Source organism: Arvicanthis niloticus, chromosome 2 (assembly GCF_011762505.2).
Source record: "Arvicanthis niloticus isolate mArvNil1 chromosome 2, mArvNil1.pat.X, whole genome shotgun sequence".
Taxonomy (NCBI): domain Eukaryota; kingdom Metazoa; phylum Chordata; class Mammalia; order Rodentia; family Muridae; genus Arvicanthis; species Arvicanthis niloticus.
In genome coordinates, this window is record NC_047659.1 from 118,560,230 (window position 1) to 118,579,248 (window position 19,019).

Sequence of the window (19,019 nt, forward strand, 5' to 3'; positions counted from 1 at the left end):
TCTTATTTTGAACAATGGAGCACTTCTCTCTTCTGGGTGAAGGTGTTCCCAGATCTGCTTTCTGTGGAGACCAAGGTTCATGAAAGAGCCTGCATGCTCATGCTCACAGATCCCTAGAGGATGCAGCTACTGTGAATCACTGAAGTGTGCTGATACATCAGAAGCTACAAAGACCATAACTGGGCATTCTGAACTAGTATTTGGCACATTATTTCCAAAGGAAAACAAAACAAAAAGAACTATTTGGGTGTTTGGGGGGCCAGGGGATCTCTTTCCCAATAACTCAGTGCTACTCTTGCATTTTGAAAGTAGCTATCAGCAAAGTTTAAACAGAGGAGGTTGATTGTGGTTCAGTAGACCACATTCACACCGCAGATGGTGGCTGAAAATGGCTCTTGTCACATAGCTGACAGTATCTGACAGTAAAAAACAGAAGATGGGTATCATATATATCCAGGGCAAAGCAAAGAAAAAAAATGGGTTCGACTTCCAGGAAGGAGACAGGCTATGGTTGTGTGTGACCATAGCATGGGACCACTCAACATAAAAGAGTATGAAGACAGAAGAATTTATATTAAACAAGACATTATCAAGGGATACACAAGTTCACTAGTGAAGAAATCACCACTGAGAACACTGAAAGCAAAAAGGAGGGAAAAAAATTGAGGCCAGAACAAGGCTCAAGGGACAGAAAGCGAAGAGACAGAGGGAAAAAAGTACAGACTAGGAAACAGAGCAATGCCGGGAAATGAGAGGATGCAGATAAGGATGCAAGGCCCTTGCAAGATGGTCTTGAGTGCTCAGCTGAGCCTCTGCCTATAGAGAGAAAACAGCATGACAGCATGTGGTACTATGACATCAGCAGGTGCCTGGGCCCTGAGTCTGAGTGACTTATGCCAAATAAGAGCCTAAAAGCAGAGACAGAATGGGCTGGTGCATTCAGCCTGTGGGGGTGGGAGGCAGAGGTGGGTATTCAGAGACACTGGTTGCAGGGATAATGACAGCAGTAAGACTGACACAATGAAGGAACCTAATTGATCAATTGCTATTAGACTTGATGTTAGATATTAAGTATGGAACAGAGGCTGAAGAATGTTAATCTCTGACCTCATTTGTATGAAGAATTTAGGGAAGCAGAGCTAAAACTGGCAGCACTGTGCATGCAATTTGAACTCCATGAATGAGGAAGAGACTTCATGGACAATCAAGGGCCCAGGATCTGGGATGAGTCACAATCCCTGAGGATGTTTCCAGGGACACCTCAAAGGTACTTGGTCCCAGATCTTAGCCCCAGGTCCTGAGCACAGCCACAGTGCAGTACAGGCTCCTTGAATACAGTGAGTTTCATCCTGTCTTGGTTCTGAGGCCTATATCATCATCTTGTTCTGCTAGGCTTGGGAGTCCAGGGGTGGTGGTGGTGGTTGGCTTTGGTGCAATCCCCTTCCTTATGGCTGGATTTATGATAAGCGTTTCTATTTCTGACCAGGTGCTTATTAGTCTGAGCCAGTGAGTCGCCTCCTATCCGTGTTCTTTGTCTTGGCCTAAGAAATTCACACAGGTTCATGTGTGTGAATGGGGCAGTTTTCTACTCTTCGGACTAGTTGCCTACTCAATTTAGAATTCCCTCCTAGGATAAAATTGATTATGCTGGAATAAGAAATAAACCCTCCCACAGGATTGAGTATGGAAAGGTTTTCTTGGACTCATGTACATATAGCTCAACCCAGGTAGCCTCCTTCGATGGTCTGTTCAGAGCTGCTCTGTGTACAACTATGGGGCTTCTTTCTTCCAAGTCCTGTCCTGAAGCAGGAGAGAGTGAGAGATGGGACGTAGAGAGCATGAAGCTTGTAAGTTTTATATTATTTTGAAAGAGGTAGAAAGTACTTTATACTTGCATTGGGTGGGGTAATTTACAGTCTGTAAAACCACTTGAACAGGTTGGCTGACTGCATCTGCTTGGTCTGTCTGGCCTCTGTCGTACCTGGTCTTCTAATTTTGTGTTTGTGAAATTAAGGATGTCTTAGACTCTCCTAACATGGCTGAGGCTTGCTATGTTCTTGTAGCATAAATTACAGGTTCTGTTTTCTATTCTGACTCAGTGCCAGCTGCATGTGGGATAATAACTATGGTAACTTCTCTCTCTGTTTGCATCTGTGATTTGGTGGTTTTGTTTGTTTGTTTGTTTTTTGAAAATGGAGTCTTGGGACATAGTCCAGGGTAGCCATGAACTCATAATTCTTATGTCTCTTCTCCCCCAATTCTGGAATTATAGGCATGCAGTATACTGTAACGTATCATAACTTCCTGAGTATTTTTCTTAATTTCACAGTCTCCATCTGTCTTTCCCAGATGCTCTCTGAGAGCATGACCAGGCACCATTACTATGGTTGAAGATGTTGACTTTGTTTCCTTTTCCTCAGGGACGTTTAGAAGATGCTTGGGCAGCAATGAAAGATGGTGTGTGGGTGTGTGTGCATGTGATAACTGAGAAGGAGTCTGTGCCCAAGCTGAAGAGATTATGGTTTGGAGTTCTGCCTGATAAACTCCAGTGGGTCTGACAGGCTAAGACAGACAAAGCAGTGGATGTGGAATTCTGGAGCCATGTCCTGTCCACTGGGAAAGAAATCTCTGCCTCAGGCCATGCTGCTACTTCTGCTGAGCTTTCAGGTTCTCATCATCCCTGTCTTGAAGGCCAATAAAGAGACAGACAGATCTATTCACTTCCTTCCCACAGTGGAATTTGCCGTGAACACATTCAACCAGAAAAGTCAGGATGCGTATGCCTACAGGATGGAGCATATCATGAGTTCCTGGAGGGAGATGGTAAGTGACCACATCCTTGCCTAGCTTGTCAGAATGTACATGCTAGTCAGTGAAGGATGGGAGAAGGCAATCCACCTTTTTGCAAGTTATATATAACCTAATTCAGTCCGTTGCAATGTTTAACATACATTTTCCTTATAAACATTTTAAATTTTAGATAATTTCTTGTCTTCATACAAGAAACACATGCCATTTTTATTGCTTTGACACCACACTGATTAAATGAGAATTTTAGAGTGGGCATGTCTTTCTAAAGATTCTTAAATTATATTTTATTTATTTATTCATTCATTCATTCTGTGTGTGTGTGTGTGTGTGTGTGTGTGTGTGTGTGTGTGTTGGCATACACATTTCTCAGAGAACAAACTGGGGAGTCAGTAATCTCTTTCCACCATGTATATATTGGATATTGCGTTCTGGCTGTCAGTCTTGGTGGTAAGTGCCTTTATCTGATGAACCATCTCATTGGCCCCAGAACAGATACTTCTAAGCAAATAAAACCACCTAGTAAGAAAAAGATTTACACAAAAGTGCTGACAAATAAAGCTAAAAATATACTAAAGACACATTTTCCCCAAAGATAGTTGGTAAAATCGGAGAGAGTAAAATAAAGACAAACAGAAAACTTGGTTGCTGAGGATTCATGGAGCACAGAGAAACCCACTAACTCTCCTGAGAGCTCTGGACAGTTCCTCCTCTCAATTCACCTTTTGCTTCGGGATCCTGGCTGACCCACTCTGCCCACCCAACACCTTAGAGCTTGTCTGTTATTCTATAATGCTCCTGCAGAGCAGAGTCAGGATGGCAACGCTCTTCTCCAACTTTGCACTTTTAGCTGTGGGGGAGTGGCATTCCATTCCCCCTTCCCTGGCAAGAGAAAAGCAGAGGGGCTCTAGCCCTGCCCAGTGCTGAGGTCTCTGAGATCTCCATGCAGCTCCTAACAGATTTTCTAAAGCACACACTGTAAAACAATCAAGGCTTCTCTTGAAACACTGCTCTGGGCTGTGCTTATACTGCAGGTGTTGACTTGTAGCTCAGTTGAGAGAGTATCTGGAAATATGGCTCCATGTGTTGGGGGGGGGCTCTCCAGCAAACACTGGTAGAGCAGCCACCCTCCCAAAACATGTCCTGTGATTCTGGGAATGGAGATATCAAAGGTCAGATGTCTGCAGAGAGTCTGGGTCCTCTGTCATCAAATGGAGGCTACAGAGTCTAGAGATAACAGTATGGACTCATCTTGACATCTTTGCTTTCTAACAGGTCCCTGCTCTTGAATCTTAGCTCTCTAATCTAGAGACCACTACCCTGGCTTCTGTCTTCAGGTCTCGAGAAACTCCAAACGGAGAAGATTCTGGGTCTCTTTCTATATTGAGTGCAGTCACATAGCCCCTTACATGGCAAGTGGGTCTACTAATTTTAATCTTTTTCTGTTTACAGGTAGATTTTCCAGCCGTGTTTTCCATGAGGCTTCGGCTGCGTAGAACTATATGCAAGAAATTTGAGGAGAGTCTCGACATTTGCCCCTTTCAGGAGAGCCATGCTCTGAATAATGTAAGGCAGGACACCAACCCTTTTAATTTTCACAGCTGTATGTGCTGCAGGGGGACAGGGTCGGGTACAAGAACAAGTGACAGAGCCATGCCTAGAGACCTGAGGATGGGTAGGTGCGAAGCTCCTCAGGACTCTCTAAGCCACAATGTGGAGGTAACAGGTATCCCAATGAGGCACACACAGAGCATTAACCAACCTGAGCTCTCAACACTACCCACTGATTCAGTGTAGCTGCTCTCTAGAGTCTATAGCCTTGCAATGCTTGTGTTTCTTTTGATCCTGTGTTCTGGATATACAAAGGGTTGCCCATTACCTCATCTTCATTTTCCTCCATTGGCTTCAGCAGAAGAAGTCCAGTAGGCTCTAACACATATTTGCCTGAATATGTAGCTCTTAGGGTCCTACCCTGACACAATGTCTGAAAGTGAATGTTGAGGAGGAGCCCCACTCTCATCCCTTCCAGGACTTGCCTTGGGGTACTTGTTCTGGGGAACCGGGATAAGGTAAAGCTTGACTGTGAGGACAACCCCATCTAGCATTAGTTGAGCATCTTATCAGAGGCCTCACTAACACATTATCTGATAGGCTAAACCCAAGGTTGGCTTGTTCTAGTTTCATTTGTGTTGCCTTGTTAAAATACCCTGACAAAAGGCATCTCTTGGGAGAAAGGGTTTATTTTACTCACAACTCCAATTATGTTCATTATATCAGAGACCTCAGGCAGCAGAGAGAGACCTTAAGGCAGCTAGTCATATGGCATCCATTGATGATGCCGAGTTTCTCCTTTGGGCTCCAAGCTCCTGGAACAATGACTCTGAGACTCATATTTACAAAAACCTTGGCCATAAGCTTTGATAGGTTCCTCAATTAGATCATAACTAAATATTCCTGTTTATTCTAATCTAATTTCTGCCATGTGGCTAGTTACCTCTACTCAGCTCTCATGTGTCTATCCTTCTTCATGTCCCGAGGAGACTCCTCCTATACCTGGTTCTATCCCAGAATTCTCTCTGCCTATTGGATATCCTGCTTTCTATTCTACCCTTTCCTATATGCTTTTTATTGACATATGATGTATCAATAAAGTACACAAGAGATTCTCTCTACAATCCATAGTCAGAAATAAAGAAAACTGAATATATGCAGGGTTTTAGTACTTAGCTTACTTTTCCCACTCTAATATATTTCAGATTCTCAAACCAGGAAATAGTGCCACCAACAGTAGGCTGAGTCTTTCCATAATTAATAAAATCAAGACAACTCCCCACCGACATTCTCACTGGCCAACCTGATCTAGGTCGTCTCTCACTAAGATGATCTGGGAACAGATGATTTTAAATTGTATTAGGTTGGCAATTAAAACTAATTAACCATCAGTGGGTAATCTTGACAGGGTGCTTTCTACTGTTACTGTTAGGTATGTGAATTACACAAGAGCATCCTGGGTCTCTAGGATCTAGGATCTAGAGGTCTCTGCTGAGGGGGAATTGCAACAAGTACCCTTGGGTTTCCATGGTGCTTCAGATCAAGACACAAGTCAAGATTCGTGAAGGGTTCACTGAGCAGTCTGAGGACACTTGTCTCCTTCTACTACCTATGGGTCTATGGAAGGGAAAGGGTAAAAATGTAGGCTGTTCAGAGTACAAGACACAAACTTTCTCACCTTTTTTTTTCACTGTCTTTTCTTACTATTTTCCCTTAGACCTTCACCTGCCTGTTCACTGTCGGTACCTACCCCTGGATAACAGAATTCAAGCTTTTCAAGAGTGTGTGCTCATAGTTTCTCTGACTGCAGTCATCCATGGACTGGCCATGTACTTCTCTGCATCCATGAAGGGGTTATCTTTAGCAGAACTTCTATGATCATGTTCCTTGTTTTGCAACATTGTGTAGTATCAAGACTGGGCATGTGAATAATAACAACAGCGAAAATGTGTATCGGTGCTGTTTCCTCATTTAGAATAGCTCATTAAATATTGCATTTCTGAACATGTTTTGTATGTGATTTTAGAGAAAGTACCATGGGCCAGTGGTGGGGACAATTTGAGTTTCTAAAATGTTGACCACACTTTGACGCTCTTGAGGCAGTCACAGGAGACATAGGTAAGTAAGCTGTATAAGAACTGTTGTCACACAAGTTCTGAAGTACAATGGTGACTGTGGTCTCCTAGGGCACCAAATATCCAAGATAGGGCCCAGGTTTCTGACACTCTTACACCACAGCACATGTGTTCAGCCTCTGATTTCCAGAAAGAAGCTTGCATGCTCCCCTGGTTAAAAAAAAAAAAAGAAAAAGAAAAAAAATAACAAGTTGGGTTTATATTTACTAAATAATTACTTATTCCTTGATTTTTTGATCAGTTAAGATATCCATAAAATAGCTAAGAATATTGAATTTGAAAACCTCAATTCCCAAGACATAGCAGAGGACATTTTAATGCTTACTAAAACTCATTGGGTTGTGGGCTGGAGAAATGGCTCAGCAGTTAAATGCATGTACTGCTTTTGCAGAGAACCTGAGTTCAAATCCCAGGGTCCTCTTCTAGACTCTGTGTGCACTTGCACCCCCACCCCTCACATAGTTCTTAAAATAATCACTTGGCATGACATCAGCTAGGTGGCAGGAGAGGACTTGATAGTACTAATTTACAGAAAACTCAATTTTAGTAACTATGTGCACATGAAAATATCCTCAGAAACTATCAGAAATCAGGTGAGATGTCAGCACCTTGGGTAAACACAGAAATAAGAGGAGACACACTAAGAAGGAAAGTTTACATTACTCTTACCAGCCTGCTCCAACTGTAGGAAACAGAGACATTTTTTCTGCTGGTGAGAGAAGACTAGATTCTGCTTTAGATGACAACACTAGATTTACCTTGTGAGTCCCAAATACAGCTAGGACATATTTCACAATCAACCTCTTTACCAAGATGGTCCATAATCTGGGACTCTAGCCCCACCCAGAATAAGAATTGGCCATAGACTTTAGACATCCCAAAGGGAACAGGCCTACCATGCAAACCATGTAGGCCCTAGTGATCTGGGTTACAAACCTTCACCAATTTTAAGTCTGTTACCCATGATCTAAGCTCTACCCTGACCCCAGAAGAACCAGAGTCCTGGGTCCATCATGTTCCAGCCCACAGGGGCTAAGTGTATCCTGTTATAACCCTTTGATCAACCATGGCAGCAAGTTCAACTCTAGAGTGACCTTAAGAACATGGACTAGGCCCAGCTTTTTAGGTCAGTATTCAGACCAGCACCTGTTCCAGGCTTAGATCAGGAGGTGATAGAACCCTGAAGAGGTGGATCATGGGGATAATTATAAAAATACTTAAAAAATACTTGCAAAAGATATTTGGACATTAGACTTTTAGTCTTTCTCTCTCTGTGTGCGTATGTGTGTGTGCACGTGTATGGGCATGTGTCTATGTGTGCCCTAACTTCCTTTCAGTATAGAAGTGTTTAAAGACATATTCCTATCATGATGTCATCATCAAAGGCCCAGAAATACCAAACCAAGCAACAATGGTCTAAAACCTTCAAAACTCTGAGCCCAAATAATTTTTCCTCCTTTAAGGAAATTTTCTTACTTACTGTGTCAAAGCAACCACAATGGGGTTAGCCTCCGTGTATCTCTGTCACCTGTGGGATCAAGATAGGGCTGTACCATTCTAGCTCTGTCACAAAGACATCTTCAGTTATGGCCAATGGAGTTCTCACCATTATCAGGAATTCAGGTCACCAGAATGCCACACATGGCTCAAAGATATCATGTTCTTTTTATTGATGTTTTTTGTTTTATTACATTTATTTTTATGCATATGGGTTTTACTCAAATGTATATCTGTATACCGTTCTGTGTGCCTGGTCCCTGGGGAGGTCAGATCCCATAGCACTGGAATTACAGATGATTGTGAGACACTGTTCCGCGCCCCTTTTCGAGTCCCCTTCGCCCGCGAAAGAGACACGTGAGGCAGTGTTCGGGTAGTTACTACAGCGAGGCTTTATTCTTGTATCAGCAGAAGCAGAAATACCCCAAGCCCGGGAAAGGCACTGCTATATGTACCCTAGAGTGGCGTGTTCACTTCTGATTGGCTGTTCACTCATCACCCCATATTACGCCCCGGGATGGGCAGTGACTTTGGCGTGCTTTTGCCTTTTGCACCTGCGCAGTTAGTTGTTTACTTGTGGGAGCACAGGATGCCCGCGCCATCTTGTAATGGCGAATGTTGTACTGCGGCTCCTAACAAGACACCATGTGGGTGCTGGGAATCAAACCCAGGTCCTCTGGATTTGCAGCCAGTACTCTTTACTATGGAGCCATCATCTCTCTAGCCCTGACCAAAAAAAAATTGAACTGTGATTGGTCCTTGTGATTCCATGGCAAAGAAGCTTTCTATAGCCATAGAAACTTTGTCCAAGGCAACGGCAAGGACAACAGTATAAGCCAGTACCACTAAGCATTTGTGATCACTCAGACATAAGAATATGCAAAATAAACTTAGAAAGGCTTTGTATACCTTTAGCACAGAGTCTATGTCTACTTGCAATATAAACTATGGTACTTTCTAAAACCAGTGAACTAGTGACCCTGCCCACCACATGCTGTGATTCAGTAGGGTCTGTCAACATTAACAGAGTCACCTCCATGGTGTTTGTGATCCTGTGATGTCCCTATCATCTCCCTTACCTCACTTCATATGTAGAATGCAGATATAGACCATGTATGATCAAGGAAGAGTGGCTGTGTTCTAACAAGACCTGCTACTAATGGTCATATGGTTAGAATCCCAAATCCACAGTTTTCTGTCTATTTATTGAGAAATGGAGATAATCATTGGAACCATCGATTATTACATTTTTTAAATAAAACTAATCATTCTAAAGGGCTCCAACAGATGATTCCCTGTAGTGTATCTTTGGAGTCACAGGTTACCAGCAAAGAATCACAAGGATTTTTTAAAAGATTTATTTATTTCATGTATGTGAGTACACTGCCGCTGTCTTCAGACTCACCAGAAGACAGCATCAGATCCTCATTACAGATGGTTGTGAGCCACCATGTGGTTGCTGGGAATTGAACTGAAGACCTCTTGAAGAGCAGACAGTGCTCTTAACCACTGAGCCATCTCTCCATCCCAGAAATTTTTATACAATATTCCATTATCAAACCATTGCCGGTGACAAGCTACTTGCAGATAGGGTATTTGTGTTACTGTCAAATTATTTCTTTTAGTTTTCTTAGTTTCTAGAAATATTCAATCAAAAATATCTCTCTGTTGTTTGTTTTTAGATTTAAACAATGGATTGTAAAATTGAATGTAAAACTTGTTGGAAATCACACAGTAGCCAAGGTGCAATTCAACAAGCATATGTACTTGTAGCCTCATTAAACACTATCATGGAGGGAACTAGAGTGTCTTGAAAATTAGGAAAGGCTTTGGGTTGAATGGGGGCATTTTGTATTTAGTAGTCATGCTTCTTGTTGAGGGCATGAGTGTGAAACTCCAAGCATAGCATTAGCCTACCATCCAATATAGAAACAGGCAGAAGCTAAGAAGAGAGGGGTAAGTGTTTCATGAGGGCACTGGACAGAACATTTGTTCTATAATCTTGAGTAGTGGTTCAGGTCTAGGATATTCTCTGCTTCTAGGGAAAAATAAAGTCTTTCTTCAGTATTGCCTTGAGGTCTTCAATGAATGTCAGTACTGAGAATCTTCCGGGACCTCTTGAGTGGAGAGATGAGAGCCAAGGGCTTATGGTCCTGAAGTTTTTCTTCAGTGTGAGTGGTGAAAAGAACTTAATGTAGCCCATTCAAGTGGTTTTGTGTGTGTGTGTGTGTGTGTGTGTGTGTGTGTGTGTGTGTGATGATTCTGGGTCTCAGGGCATTATGCATGCTAAGCAGGTACTAGGCCATGCTCTTTTACAGTGGTTTTTAAGATCAAGTTTTCCAGTGTGTTCTTTCATGTGCAGTCTCCAGGTTCTAGACCATGAAAGGTTTAGCAGCTGATGAAAACACAGAAAAGCTCCTTTGATCAGGTAAATATATGGTCTAGCAAACGTATTAAAGCCTGGAGTTTGCAAGGCTGTGCCCAGTTATGTATTGGATGCAACCTAATTTTAAATGGCAGATGTAGGATCTAAGGAGGCTTCCAGCTACATAATAAGCTTCTACTGAGCAGGTGATGCTCCCACAGGGCCCATTGTGCTCAGTGCTCTCTTGATGCAGTTGAAAGCCATGGGTGAGCTCCCTCCTAGAGCAGGCCTCATTGATTTCCATGTTGAGTTCCCTTATCTTTATTGAGTATCTCCTTAAAGATGTTCCACTTAAAAACTTTGTAAGAAATTGTTTGAGAGTTTCATACAGACGTATAATATGTCTTGATTAAATACACCTCCATGATTTCCTTCCCAATTCCTCCTCCACCCTCATCCCCATTTTAATCTCCCAGTCTTATGTGCTCTTAAAAAATCCATTGAGTCCACTTAGTGCTGTGAGTCCATATATACAGCATCCCCTCCACATCCAGAAAGCACTGTTTTGCTGCAGTCATTTACTATATTGGCTTTTTACAATCTCTCTACTGCCACTTCTGCTGTGATCCCTGAGCCTTGGAAGGGGGAGTGTGATATCTATTTTTTATCTAGGGTCAGGATAAGGGAGGCAATAATCAAATATATTCACAAGAAGTTATAAGAAGAAATATCCAGCCCATACCATAATCTATAATAGCAAAAACTAGAAAAACCCGAAGAGTGTGTTTGGGGACATTGACTTGAGAACTGCAGCTCTGGGGCTCTCCCGGGTGTAAGATGCCACTGAGAAACCAGGGCATTTGAGTTCAAACCAGCATAACTCCTGTCTAGAGGCACTGCTCTGCAAAGTGATAGCTGGTAGATGAGAAGACTTCCATTTTCTTTATCATTAGGTGCATTCTTATTCTTATTCATCTAGAACTTAGTGAAGCTCCGTTCAATGACTTTTCAGATGAGTGACTCCTACTTGTGGTGTGGACTGCATCTACCTCAAGGTGTCTCTTGAATCCAAGTTACTCTAAGCATGGCTCATAGAATGAAACTATCACTACTTCCTATAGCTAATGAGAAATGAAAATTTTTCTGACTCTTGTTATGCTACTAGGTCAGTAGTCTGGGAGGGGGGAAGGATGAACACTGGGTTATAATAAGCATCTAGGGGATTATAGCTCATTAGTAAGTGTCTTAGTCACTGTTCTATTGTTCTGAAGCTATACCATGACCACAGCAATTCTTGTAAGAGAAAGCATTTACTTGGGGGCTTGCTTAGAGTTTCAGAAGCTTAGTTTGTTATCATCATGGTAGGGAGCATAGCAAGAGACATGACAGGAATTAGTTGAAAGCTATATCCTGATGATCCACAGGCAAAGAAAGTGGGGGAGAGGGAGGGAGAGATATGGGGCAGGGCAAGAGAGAGGTATGGAGGGGAGAGGCAAAGAAGGGGGCTACATTTAGTGATAGACTTCCTCCAACAAGGCCACACCAACTTCAAAAGGTCACTACCTCCTAATCTCTCTGATTCTATCAAACAGTTGCCCTCGCTGGTGATGAAGCATTCAAATATATGAACCTACGGGGGCCAATCTTATTCAAACCACCACAGTAGGTGCAGATAAACAGTGAAGACATATCCACAGAAAGGAATCTTAAGTAATATCTGAAGAGTATGTTATTTAATGTAGAGAGTATGAAGGTGTCCTGGAGTCCAGAGTATAGCTCACGGAGCTTTAACCTGCTAGAAAACATGCCGATTAATATGAGATTGTCTGTGGAATTGGGTGGTCTGAAGTTGTTGGCTGGTTTGCCTCCTTCCTCACGGTGGTATGTGGCTCCCAGATTTGACCGTTCTATACCTGCATTGTATAAATGGCCTGCTGATGGACTTCTTTTGGTGCCATGCCCTGACACAGATCAGGGAGGTGCTGGTGCTTTAGATGGAACAAGTACTTGCAAATACCAGGCACAGATGCACAGTAAGGGTCTCTTCAGTGTCAGAGATGGGCATCTGTGGTCAAAGGCCAAAGTGGTCACTACTTGGTTTTCAACAGTCCTGTTGAAACACTGCTACTCTCATCATGCCACTATATTTCCACGTAGTCTCTGATTGACAAGAAACAAAGGCAAAATGGAGATAGTTGGCATAAATATCCAGATACTCCAAAATGTCAGAATAGTTATTCTCTGGCTTCTTTGGAGTGTGTGCTGGACCCTGGTACAGATGCCTCAGATAGGACTTAGTGGTTTCTGGTTCATCAGTGTTTCTCAAATATGAATTATGACATGTCCCCTAAAGATTATTAGATGTGGCTCCATTTCCAAGGGCAGAAGTTTCCAGTGTTGTCCATTACTAAGTGGCAACAAGGAGATGCTTTTGCTGTTCTTTGTTGGGGGACCACTCCCTGGACAGTGAAGCTACCGTCCACCCTCCCTGTACCAACTTCAGAGACTTGGGGAAAGATAGGTGAGGAATTTCCTCAAGAGAAAAGACCATCTGTGCTGAGAGGAACTGAGGCTTGCCTTCCACCACACTGTACATGTGATGCCCTGGTGGGAAGAACAGGTAAACAATCATTTATAATGAATCTCTGGCCATATGGGTCATGTCATGAGACCACAGCTCAAATGGACCTTAATGGTGGTATCTGGGACAACTCCTGAGGTCTAAAGGAATGGCTACCAAGCCATTTTGCTGACATAAGTCCACCAAGAGCTCAGCTTTCCCCCTCATGCCCATAGCCCACAAAGCTTATTACATGCTGGTGTTTAATGAGCTAATCTATATGATGAGTCTGTACAAAAGAACATTTCTAAAATGCCAGGACACACGAAACTGCAGACACTCGCAGAGCTTCTTAAGCCTGTGATTGCTGATTCCTATGAATGGCAAGTATCTTCAGAAAAAGGAGCAGGCCTGGATCAATGCTGTAGGTAGATCCTTGTGGTGGATCCCAGTCAGAGAAGCCCCTCAGAACAAGTCATTTTCAACAGGTTGAAATGTTTTGAGCCTGGGCTCTTGATGCTGAAGGAACAGGTGAGAATCTAAGGAAACAATCAAATGAGACAGAGGGTTGGGGAGGCTCAGGAAGCCTGTGGTTTATTGTCAGGAACACTCTCTACCCAACCATATCCCATTCTTAGCTAGCAGTTGGAAGAAGAAGGCTCTGGTCTACAGGTGTAACCACCAACTCAAATTCTGCTTGATGCTGGGCTGTCTACATCCAGGCTTCCCTTTGATCCAGCAGTGTTTTTCTTATTGTTTGCACCCAATAAGTGCCCCCAAAGAACCTTTTGAGCTGTTGCTTTGTGATGCAAGATCCTAGGACCAGTAGGAGCTGTTCTGTCCCAGAAGGGATTGACTACTATCAGATTTAAGTCAACAGTTAAGCTAGTAATTATTCTTGGTAAGGGGTCTACTATCCCGGAGCGAGGCTGTTCCTAGGTGTTTAGGATGTTCCTTTTCTTGTTTCTCAGAACAAGTGCTGGAGCGTCATCAGGAGATAGGGCCTGGAAGGAAGACAGTGGAGCCCCTTCTTTCACTCCCTCTTCAGACTGTGTCAGTGAAGGGTCCATAATATAACATCAGAATTCAGTAGGTTCCTTCCCCCGAATCCAGGGGAGGAGAATGAAGACCAGACAAAGAGCATTTGTTACTCGGGCTCAGCTTGCAGGACTAGAGAAGACATGAGCATTCTGAAGCCATGGTGCCTAAGGAACAGGCAGCAACTATTGGGAGTGGCCAGAATTGGGGAAACAGGTTGGCCAGGTCTCCTTTAGGGGCTCTTTTGCTCTTAAGACTTAAGACAGGACTTAGGCAGTTTGCCACTGGACCCTCCTCGGGTCTCTAAGCATGGCTCTATCACCGCTTTTGTATCTCCCCCCCCCCCTCCCCTTTGCAGCACTCACAACTGTGAAAGAGTGGACACTCATGTTCTGTCTTACATTTTCCAGTTCAGGTAAGGGGCAGGTGTCTAGGCTTTCCTCGAATTTCTTACAGATGGTTCTTGTCAGCCTCAGCTTCAGGAAGAAAGTCTGTAGTGGTTTTTCCTGAAGATAGAAAAATACCAAAGTGAGCAGACCCTTATTGCTGCCCATTCATAGACTTGTCTCAGTACTGGGAGAGACCTGGCCTCTCTCCCGAGTTTGGAACTTTTCCAAGGATTATCCCCTTCTTAAAGGTGAAAGTCTTGGAGGGGATGGTCTCTAGCGTAGAGAGTTAATAGACAGGAGGAGGCAGTCTGGTAGAGGATAGGGGAAATGAGAGGCTGAATCACATACTGTTCATATATCACGTACCTCAAATCCTTATAATCTACTCTTCCAAAGGAAACCCATGTTTCACTCTTAGTAGGTGCCTGGACTAACCTACATTCCCAGAAGTCAGGCTCTGGTAGGGTATTGACTCTGCTGATAATTCAGCTCAAAGAGATGAAACCAGAGCTGCAGGATGCTGTCACCTGACCTACATTAAGGAAATTCTCATGTTACAATCACTATGCACCAGCACAGCAGATTGGAATGATGGCTTGTATGGTAAATTTCTATATAATATGAGCTCTAAAATTTTCCTCCTGCTTTGTTCCACTGAACCCCCTTTCCTTCCCTGCCTAGTCTCCCACTCATCCTGTCCTTTCTTCTCACAAGACCAACTCTGCCTCTAGCAAAGTCATAGCCTTAGCTCACAGGTAAGGTTCCAGCCTAAGAGACCTAACAGGGCCAGCTAGGTGCTCGAAAGAGATTTCCAGAGGTCTCAGCTCTGTGCAAGTCCCTCTGCCTTTCTTCCACATTCTGTGGGTATCCATCACCATTTAGGATGGTGGTCAATGAGTTACATGAATCTGCCAAGGACTCAGAGTAGGAGGGAATTAACCCAGAGAAGGAGCTGAGCTGGCAGGTGGTTCTCAGGACAGTTGGCTTGTCCTGACAGGCAGTGAGTCCTCCCAGCCTACCCTTTGTTTCTCTTCCTTTCACTTTCTCAATCTTTCCAATTACTTGTTTGTGCATGTGTATGCACGCATGTGTGCATAAAGCCTAGAGTGACATCAGGAGTGTTCCTCAGTAGCTCCCGTCTTACTTTTTGACCCACAATATGTCCTCACTGAAGCTGTGGCTGAACTATACTACGCTGGTCAACAACATGCCCTCTCCAGGCTTTCATGTCTCTGCCTTCCCAACACTAGGACTACAGGCATGCATCCCTGAGTCAGGGCTTTTACATGGGTGATGAGGATCCAAACTCCAGTTCTCATGTTTGTGTGGCAAGCCCTTTACTGACAAATCCCTTTGCAGCCCTCCAACTGTTTTAATTTTTTAATATGTTGCAATACATATTAAATATCATTCCTCTAGATATCACTTGAGCATGTTTCTGTAAGAAACTCCAATTAAACTCATTTGATTATCAATAACAACAACAAAATAGACAAGGACAAAAGGTATGAGAAAAAAACTAAGCAAGGATGGGAGGGGCATGAGAGACTAATGGGAGGCAAATACGATGAAAATACATTATATACATTTATGAAATGTCATGATGAAATCTGTTATTACACATAATAAATGTATGCTAGCAAAAACTTTTAAAGGTGCTTTTGACATATTTTCAGTCTTTGCCTATGGAATTTTTGTGTAATTATTTTCTTTGTTTAATAGAAAGATCCCCCACTGGGCAGTGGTGGCGCATGCCTTTAATCCCAGCACTTGGGAGACAGAGGCAGGCGGATTTCTGAGTTCGAGGCCAACCTGGTCTACAGAGTGAGTTCCAGGACAGCCAGGGCTACACAGAGAAACCCTGTCTCAAAAACAAACAAACAAACAAACAAACAAACAACCAGAAAGATCTCCCTAGAAATGTCTATCCTGTAAAACATTATTATTATTATTATTATTATTATTATTATTATTATTATTATTATTATGGCATTAAAGTCCAGGTCCTCCTTCTGACTTCCAAAATGCTGGAACTATATTTGTATACCACCGTGCCTAATCTAAAATGTGTTCTTTAATTAAGTAAGTACTATCATACAACACGATAATATTGTATAGTAAATTTTTATGAGAAGACTTAATTTAAAAGAATGTGTAAGTAAAAAGGCATTCTAACCATACAAGCCAAAAGATTCATATGTAACGCAGCCATGGACTGCAAATATCTACCCAAGACTAAGTGTCCTGCCTGCTTCATCAGGAAACAGCAAGTATAGTGGACAAGGTCACCCACCTGTACTTGAAAGAAAGTCATGATCTCCATCAGCCGGTAGGCATATTCATCCTTGCTCTGATTGTTGAATGCACTCAAAGCAAACTTCAGTACGTCAGGGTTACTGACTGGCTTATCGATGTAGATTTTATCCTTTAATGAACACCATGTGTCAGCTGCCTGGATATAGATACCTGAGAGAACCAGTAATATTTTCCAGGGCACAGCCATCTTTCCTGCTGGGCACAGGACCTGATTCTGTTTCCTGCCTTTGCTCTTACAGCCCTGCTCATTTAAGTCTAACCCTTAAGTTAATTCCCTGGGCCCTGGACTCCTCCCTCTGGGGATTCTCTTGGTCCTCACTCTGAGTTCCTTCCTCCTTGCTACCACCTCCCTCAGTCAAAGCTGTCCTTTTTTTTTTCCTGTCCTCGATGGAGCAAAAGCGCTCAGGCAGAGTAGTTTGGATAGAACAAGTAAGACGAGAGGTGGAGGGGCCCCTCATCTAAGTCCCGCCACACTTAACTTCTGTGACTCACCACCGGATAGAAGAGCCTTTAAGAAGACACCCCATGGTCAGATGCTGAAAGACTGGTAACTAGCAGTAGGTGTTAGTGAAAGGTAATTTCTGGACATGCCAGTAGAGGGAGACAATGACTCAGGAAGACAGAGAGAGAGCAGCTTGAATTGATTTTTATTTATGCTAGAGCTGCAGCGTGGCACAGGGGAAGCAGTTGTTTCCCTTCTTGGCTTGATGTTCCTAAGGAATGTTCCGCTGTGCCTCTGTGATAGGGAACTTCCTCTAACACCTTGCAGGCTGAACAAACATTCTGGTATAGGCTTCTGGAAGATGGAACCAAAACTGAGGTGTCTAGAGTTGAGGAATCCAAGGTCAAGTGCACTCCTGTGAATTTTCCTCTAAACCCAGCTTCTTAGCCCCAGGGGTGAGTGGCCTCACCTAACTGTGCTGGCGTACTGCTTGCTTATGTCATTGCCATATCTTCTTGAGGTTCTACAGAGAGGTGGGCATTTGTGCCTCCTGGAATTGTAGCTAGCGAATGTGAAAAGCAGAGGGAGAAAAGGAGGTGCCTAAAGGAGTTTAGGGGTGTGCCTGTTCTGTGGCCACTGGTGCCCTCTTGTGGTCATAATTGTCGAAGCTCAGGGAGTACAGTCAGAGCTTTCAACCGTGGCAGCAAACTGGACAGGAATATGTGAACACCACACTCATTTAAACAAGACTGAAACCTTGTCTTCGTGGTGAAGTCTTCAGCCTGCATCATCAGCTAGTTGTAATGTTTGGGGACTGTGAGTGCTGACTCTAACCAGTGTGTCCATAGTCTGCCTTTTGAGGTGGTACACAGAGTTGGACAAAAGCCAAAAGACTGATGCTCTCCGGCCCTGTAACTCTTCCTAACTATACTGGGGTTAGAAGCTGATGGCTTCTTGTCTCCTTAAGTCTCTGTGCTTTATTAAACACTGGGAACTTAACTCTTTATTACTGTTCTGTTCTTAAGTACCGGCTAATAACTATTCCTGTTGTATGTTTCAATAAGCACTGAAAACCTAACTGTTAATGCATAAATAAGTGTTGGGGAAACTTAACTTTTTTATTTCTCTTATTATCTGTGCTTAAATAAGTGCTAATATCTGGCTATTAACACAGGCTGTTTAGCTGCAGGGGAGTTAAGTAAAAGGATTTATTGCTAGGACTCTTTCTCTGGCAAGTTAAACTTGCTGGCCAGGTTAAAGGCTTGGAGCTCATTAACTCTTTTTGAAAAGAAAGAAATCACTCACACAGATAATGCACACACCCTGGGTGAAGCAGGAAATGGCTGCACCATTTTTTTTTATTGCCTTCAGCTTCTTATATAGCTTTTTGACAAAAAGTTCTCTATGTAAGAAAAAATACCTCATAGCCAAAATGTTAAAAAAAAAAAAAAAGAGGAGTTACAGAAAGGTATTAGTAACAAGTTTAAAGCAATGTTTCACACTGTAAGCTCATTATAAGTTCAAAGTAACAGTTTTTATATAGCATTGCCTAATCATAGTGCACACTTGTGGCTTCATCCTCGAACCCAAACGTTTTTCCTTAAACACAGATTTGTTCCAAGCCTATATCTCTTTTTAGTGTAATTATGAAAGCTCATTGTATTTCTTATTATGTGTTCTTTACTTACTATTAGGAAGAGTAGACACATTCTCTCTTGATTTTAACTTTATAACATTTTTTTTTTTTTTAGCAAAACAACTAAAACCATCTCCTATAGCTTTCTTCCTAAAATTAGTTGAATCAAATCAGGAATTTTAAAAATCATTAACTCATCCAAACATCATTAATTCATGAAAGTTCATCTTCATGTTTATCTTCAGGAAACTTGCCCAAGAATTATTAGCCTATGTAATAGTG

At 42.7% G+C, this 19,019-nt stretch overlaps 2 protein-coding genes across 3 annotated transcripts; one reads left to right on the forward strand and one right to left on the reverse strand.

The window, feature by feature from the left end:
• Positions 1-1,541: 1,541 nt before the first annotated feature.
• LOC117703876 (cystatin-9) lies at positions 1,542-6,355 on the forward strand. Of its 2 annotated transcripts, XM_034495727.2 has the most exons (4): positions 1,542-1,847; positions 2,735-2,823; positions 4,261-4,374; positions 6,077-6,355. In XM_034495727.2, the coding sequence occupies exons 1-4, from the start codon at positions 1,823-1,825 to the stop codon at positions 6,152-6,154; spliced, it is 306 nt and encodes a 101-aa protein (XP_034351618.1). In that variant the 5' UTR covers positions 1,542-1,822; the 3' UTR covers positions 6,155-6,355. The 2 variants fall into 2 exon arrangements, with proteins under 2 accessions (XP_034351618.1, XP_034351617.1); XM_034495726.2 differs by lacking the exon at positions 1,542-1,847 and having other exon boundaries at positions 1,862-2,823.
• A 2,986-nt stretch (positions 6,356-9,341) lies between these two features.
• Positions 9,342-16,980, reverse strand: LOC117704316 (putative cystatin-9-like protein CST9LP1). Its single transcript, XM_034496424.2, has 3 exons — positions 16,637-16,980; positions 14,356-14,460; positions 9,342-13,455 (listed from the first exon to the last, which is right to left on the reverse strand). The coding sequence occupies exons 1-3, from the start codon at positions 16,844-16,846 to the stop codon at positions 13,369-13,371; spliced, it is 402 nt and encodes a 133-aa protein (XP_034352315.1). The 5' UTR covers positions 16,847-16,980; the 3' UTR covers positions 9,342-13,368.
• Positions 16,981-19,019: the final 2,039 nt, after the last annotated feature.

Bases quoted from the DNA above. Each gene is read 5' to 3' on its own strand.
- LOC117703876 (XM_034495726.2), top strand. From the start codon at position 2,584: ATGTGGAATTCTGGAGCCATGTCCTGTCCACTGGGAAAGAAATCTCTG. The intron at 2,824-4,260 runs GTAAGTGACCAC...TTCTGTTTACAG, and splicing joins TGAGTTCCTGGAGGGAGATG to GTAGATTTTCCAGCCGTGTT. The intron at 4,375-6,076 runs GTAAGGCAGGAC...ATTTTCCCTTAG, and splicing joins AGAGCCATGCTCTGAATAAT to ACCTTCACCTGCCTGTTCAC.
- LOC117704316 (XM_034496424.2), bottom strand. From the start codon at position 16,846: ATGGCTGTGCCCTGGAAAATATTACTGGTTCTCTCAGGTATCTATATC. The intron at 14,461-16,636 runs GTGGGTGACCTT...TTCTATCTTCAG, and splicing joins TGACTTTCTTTCAAGTACAG to GAAAAACCACTACAGACTTT. The intron at 13,456-14,355 runs GTAAGACAGAAC...TTGTTTCCTTAG, and splicing joins CCTTACCTGAACTGGAAAAT to ATTCTCACCTGTTCCTTCAG.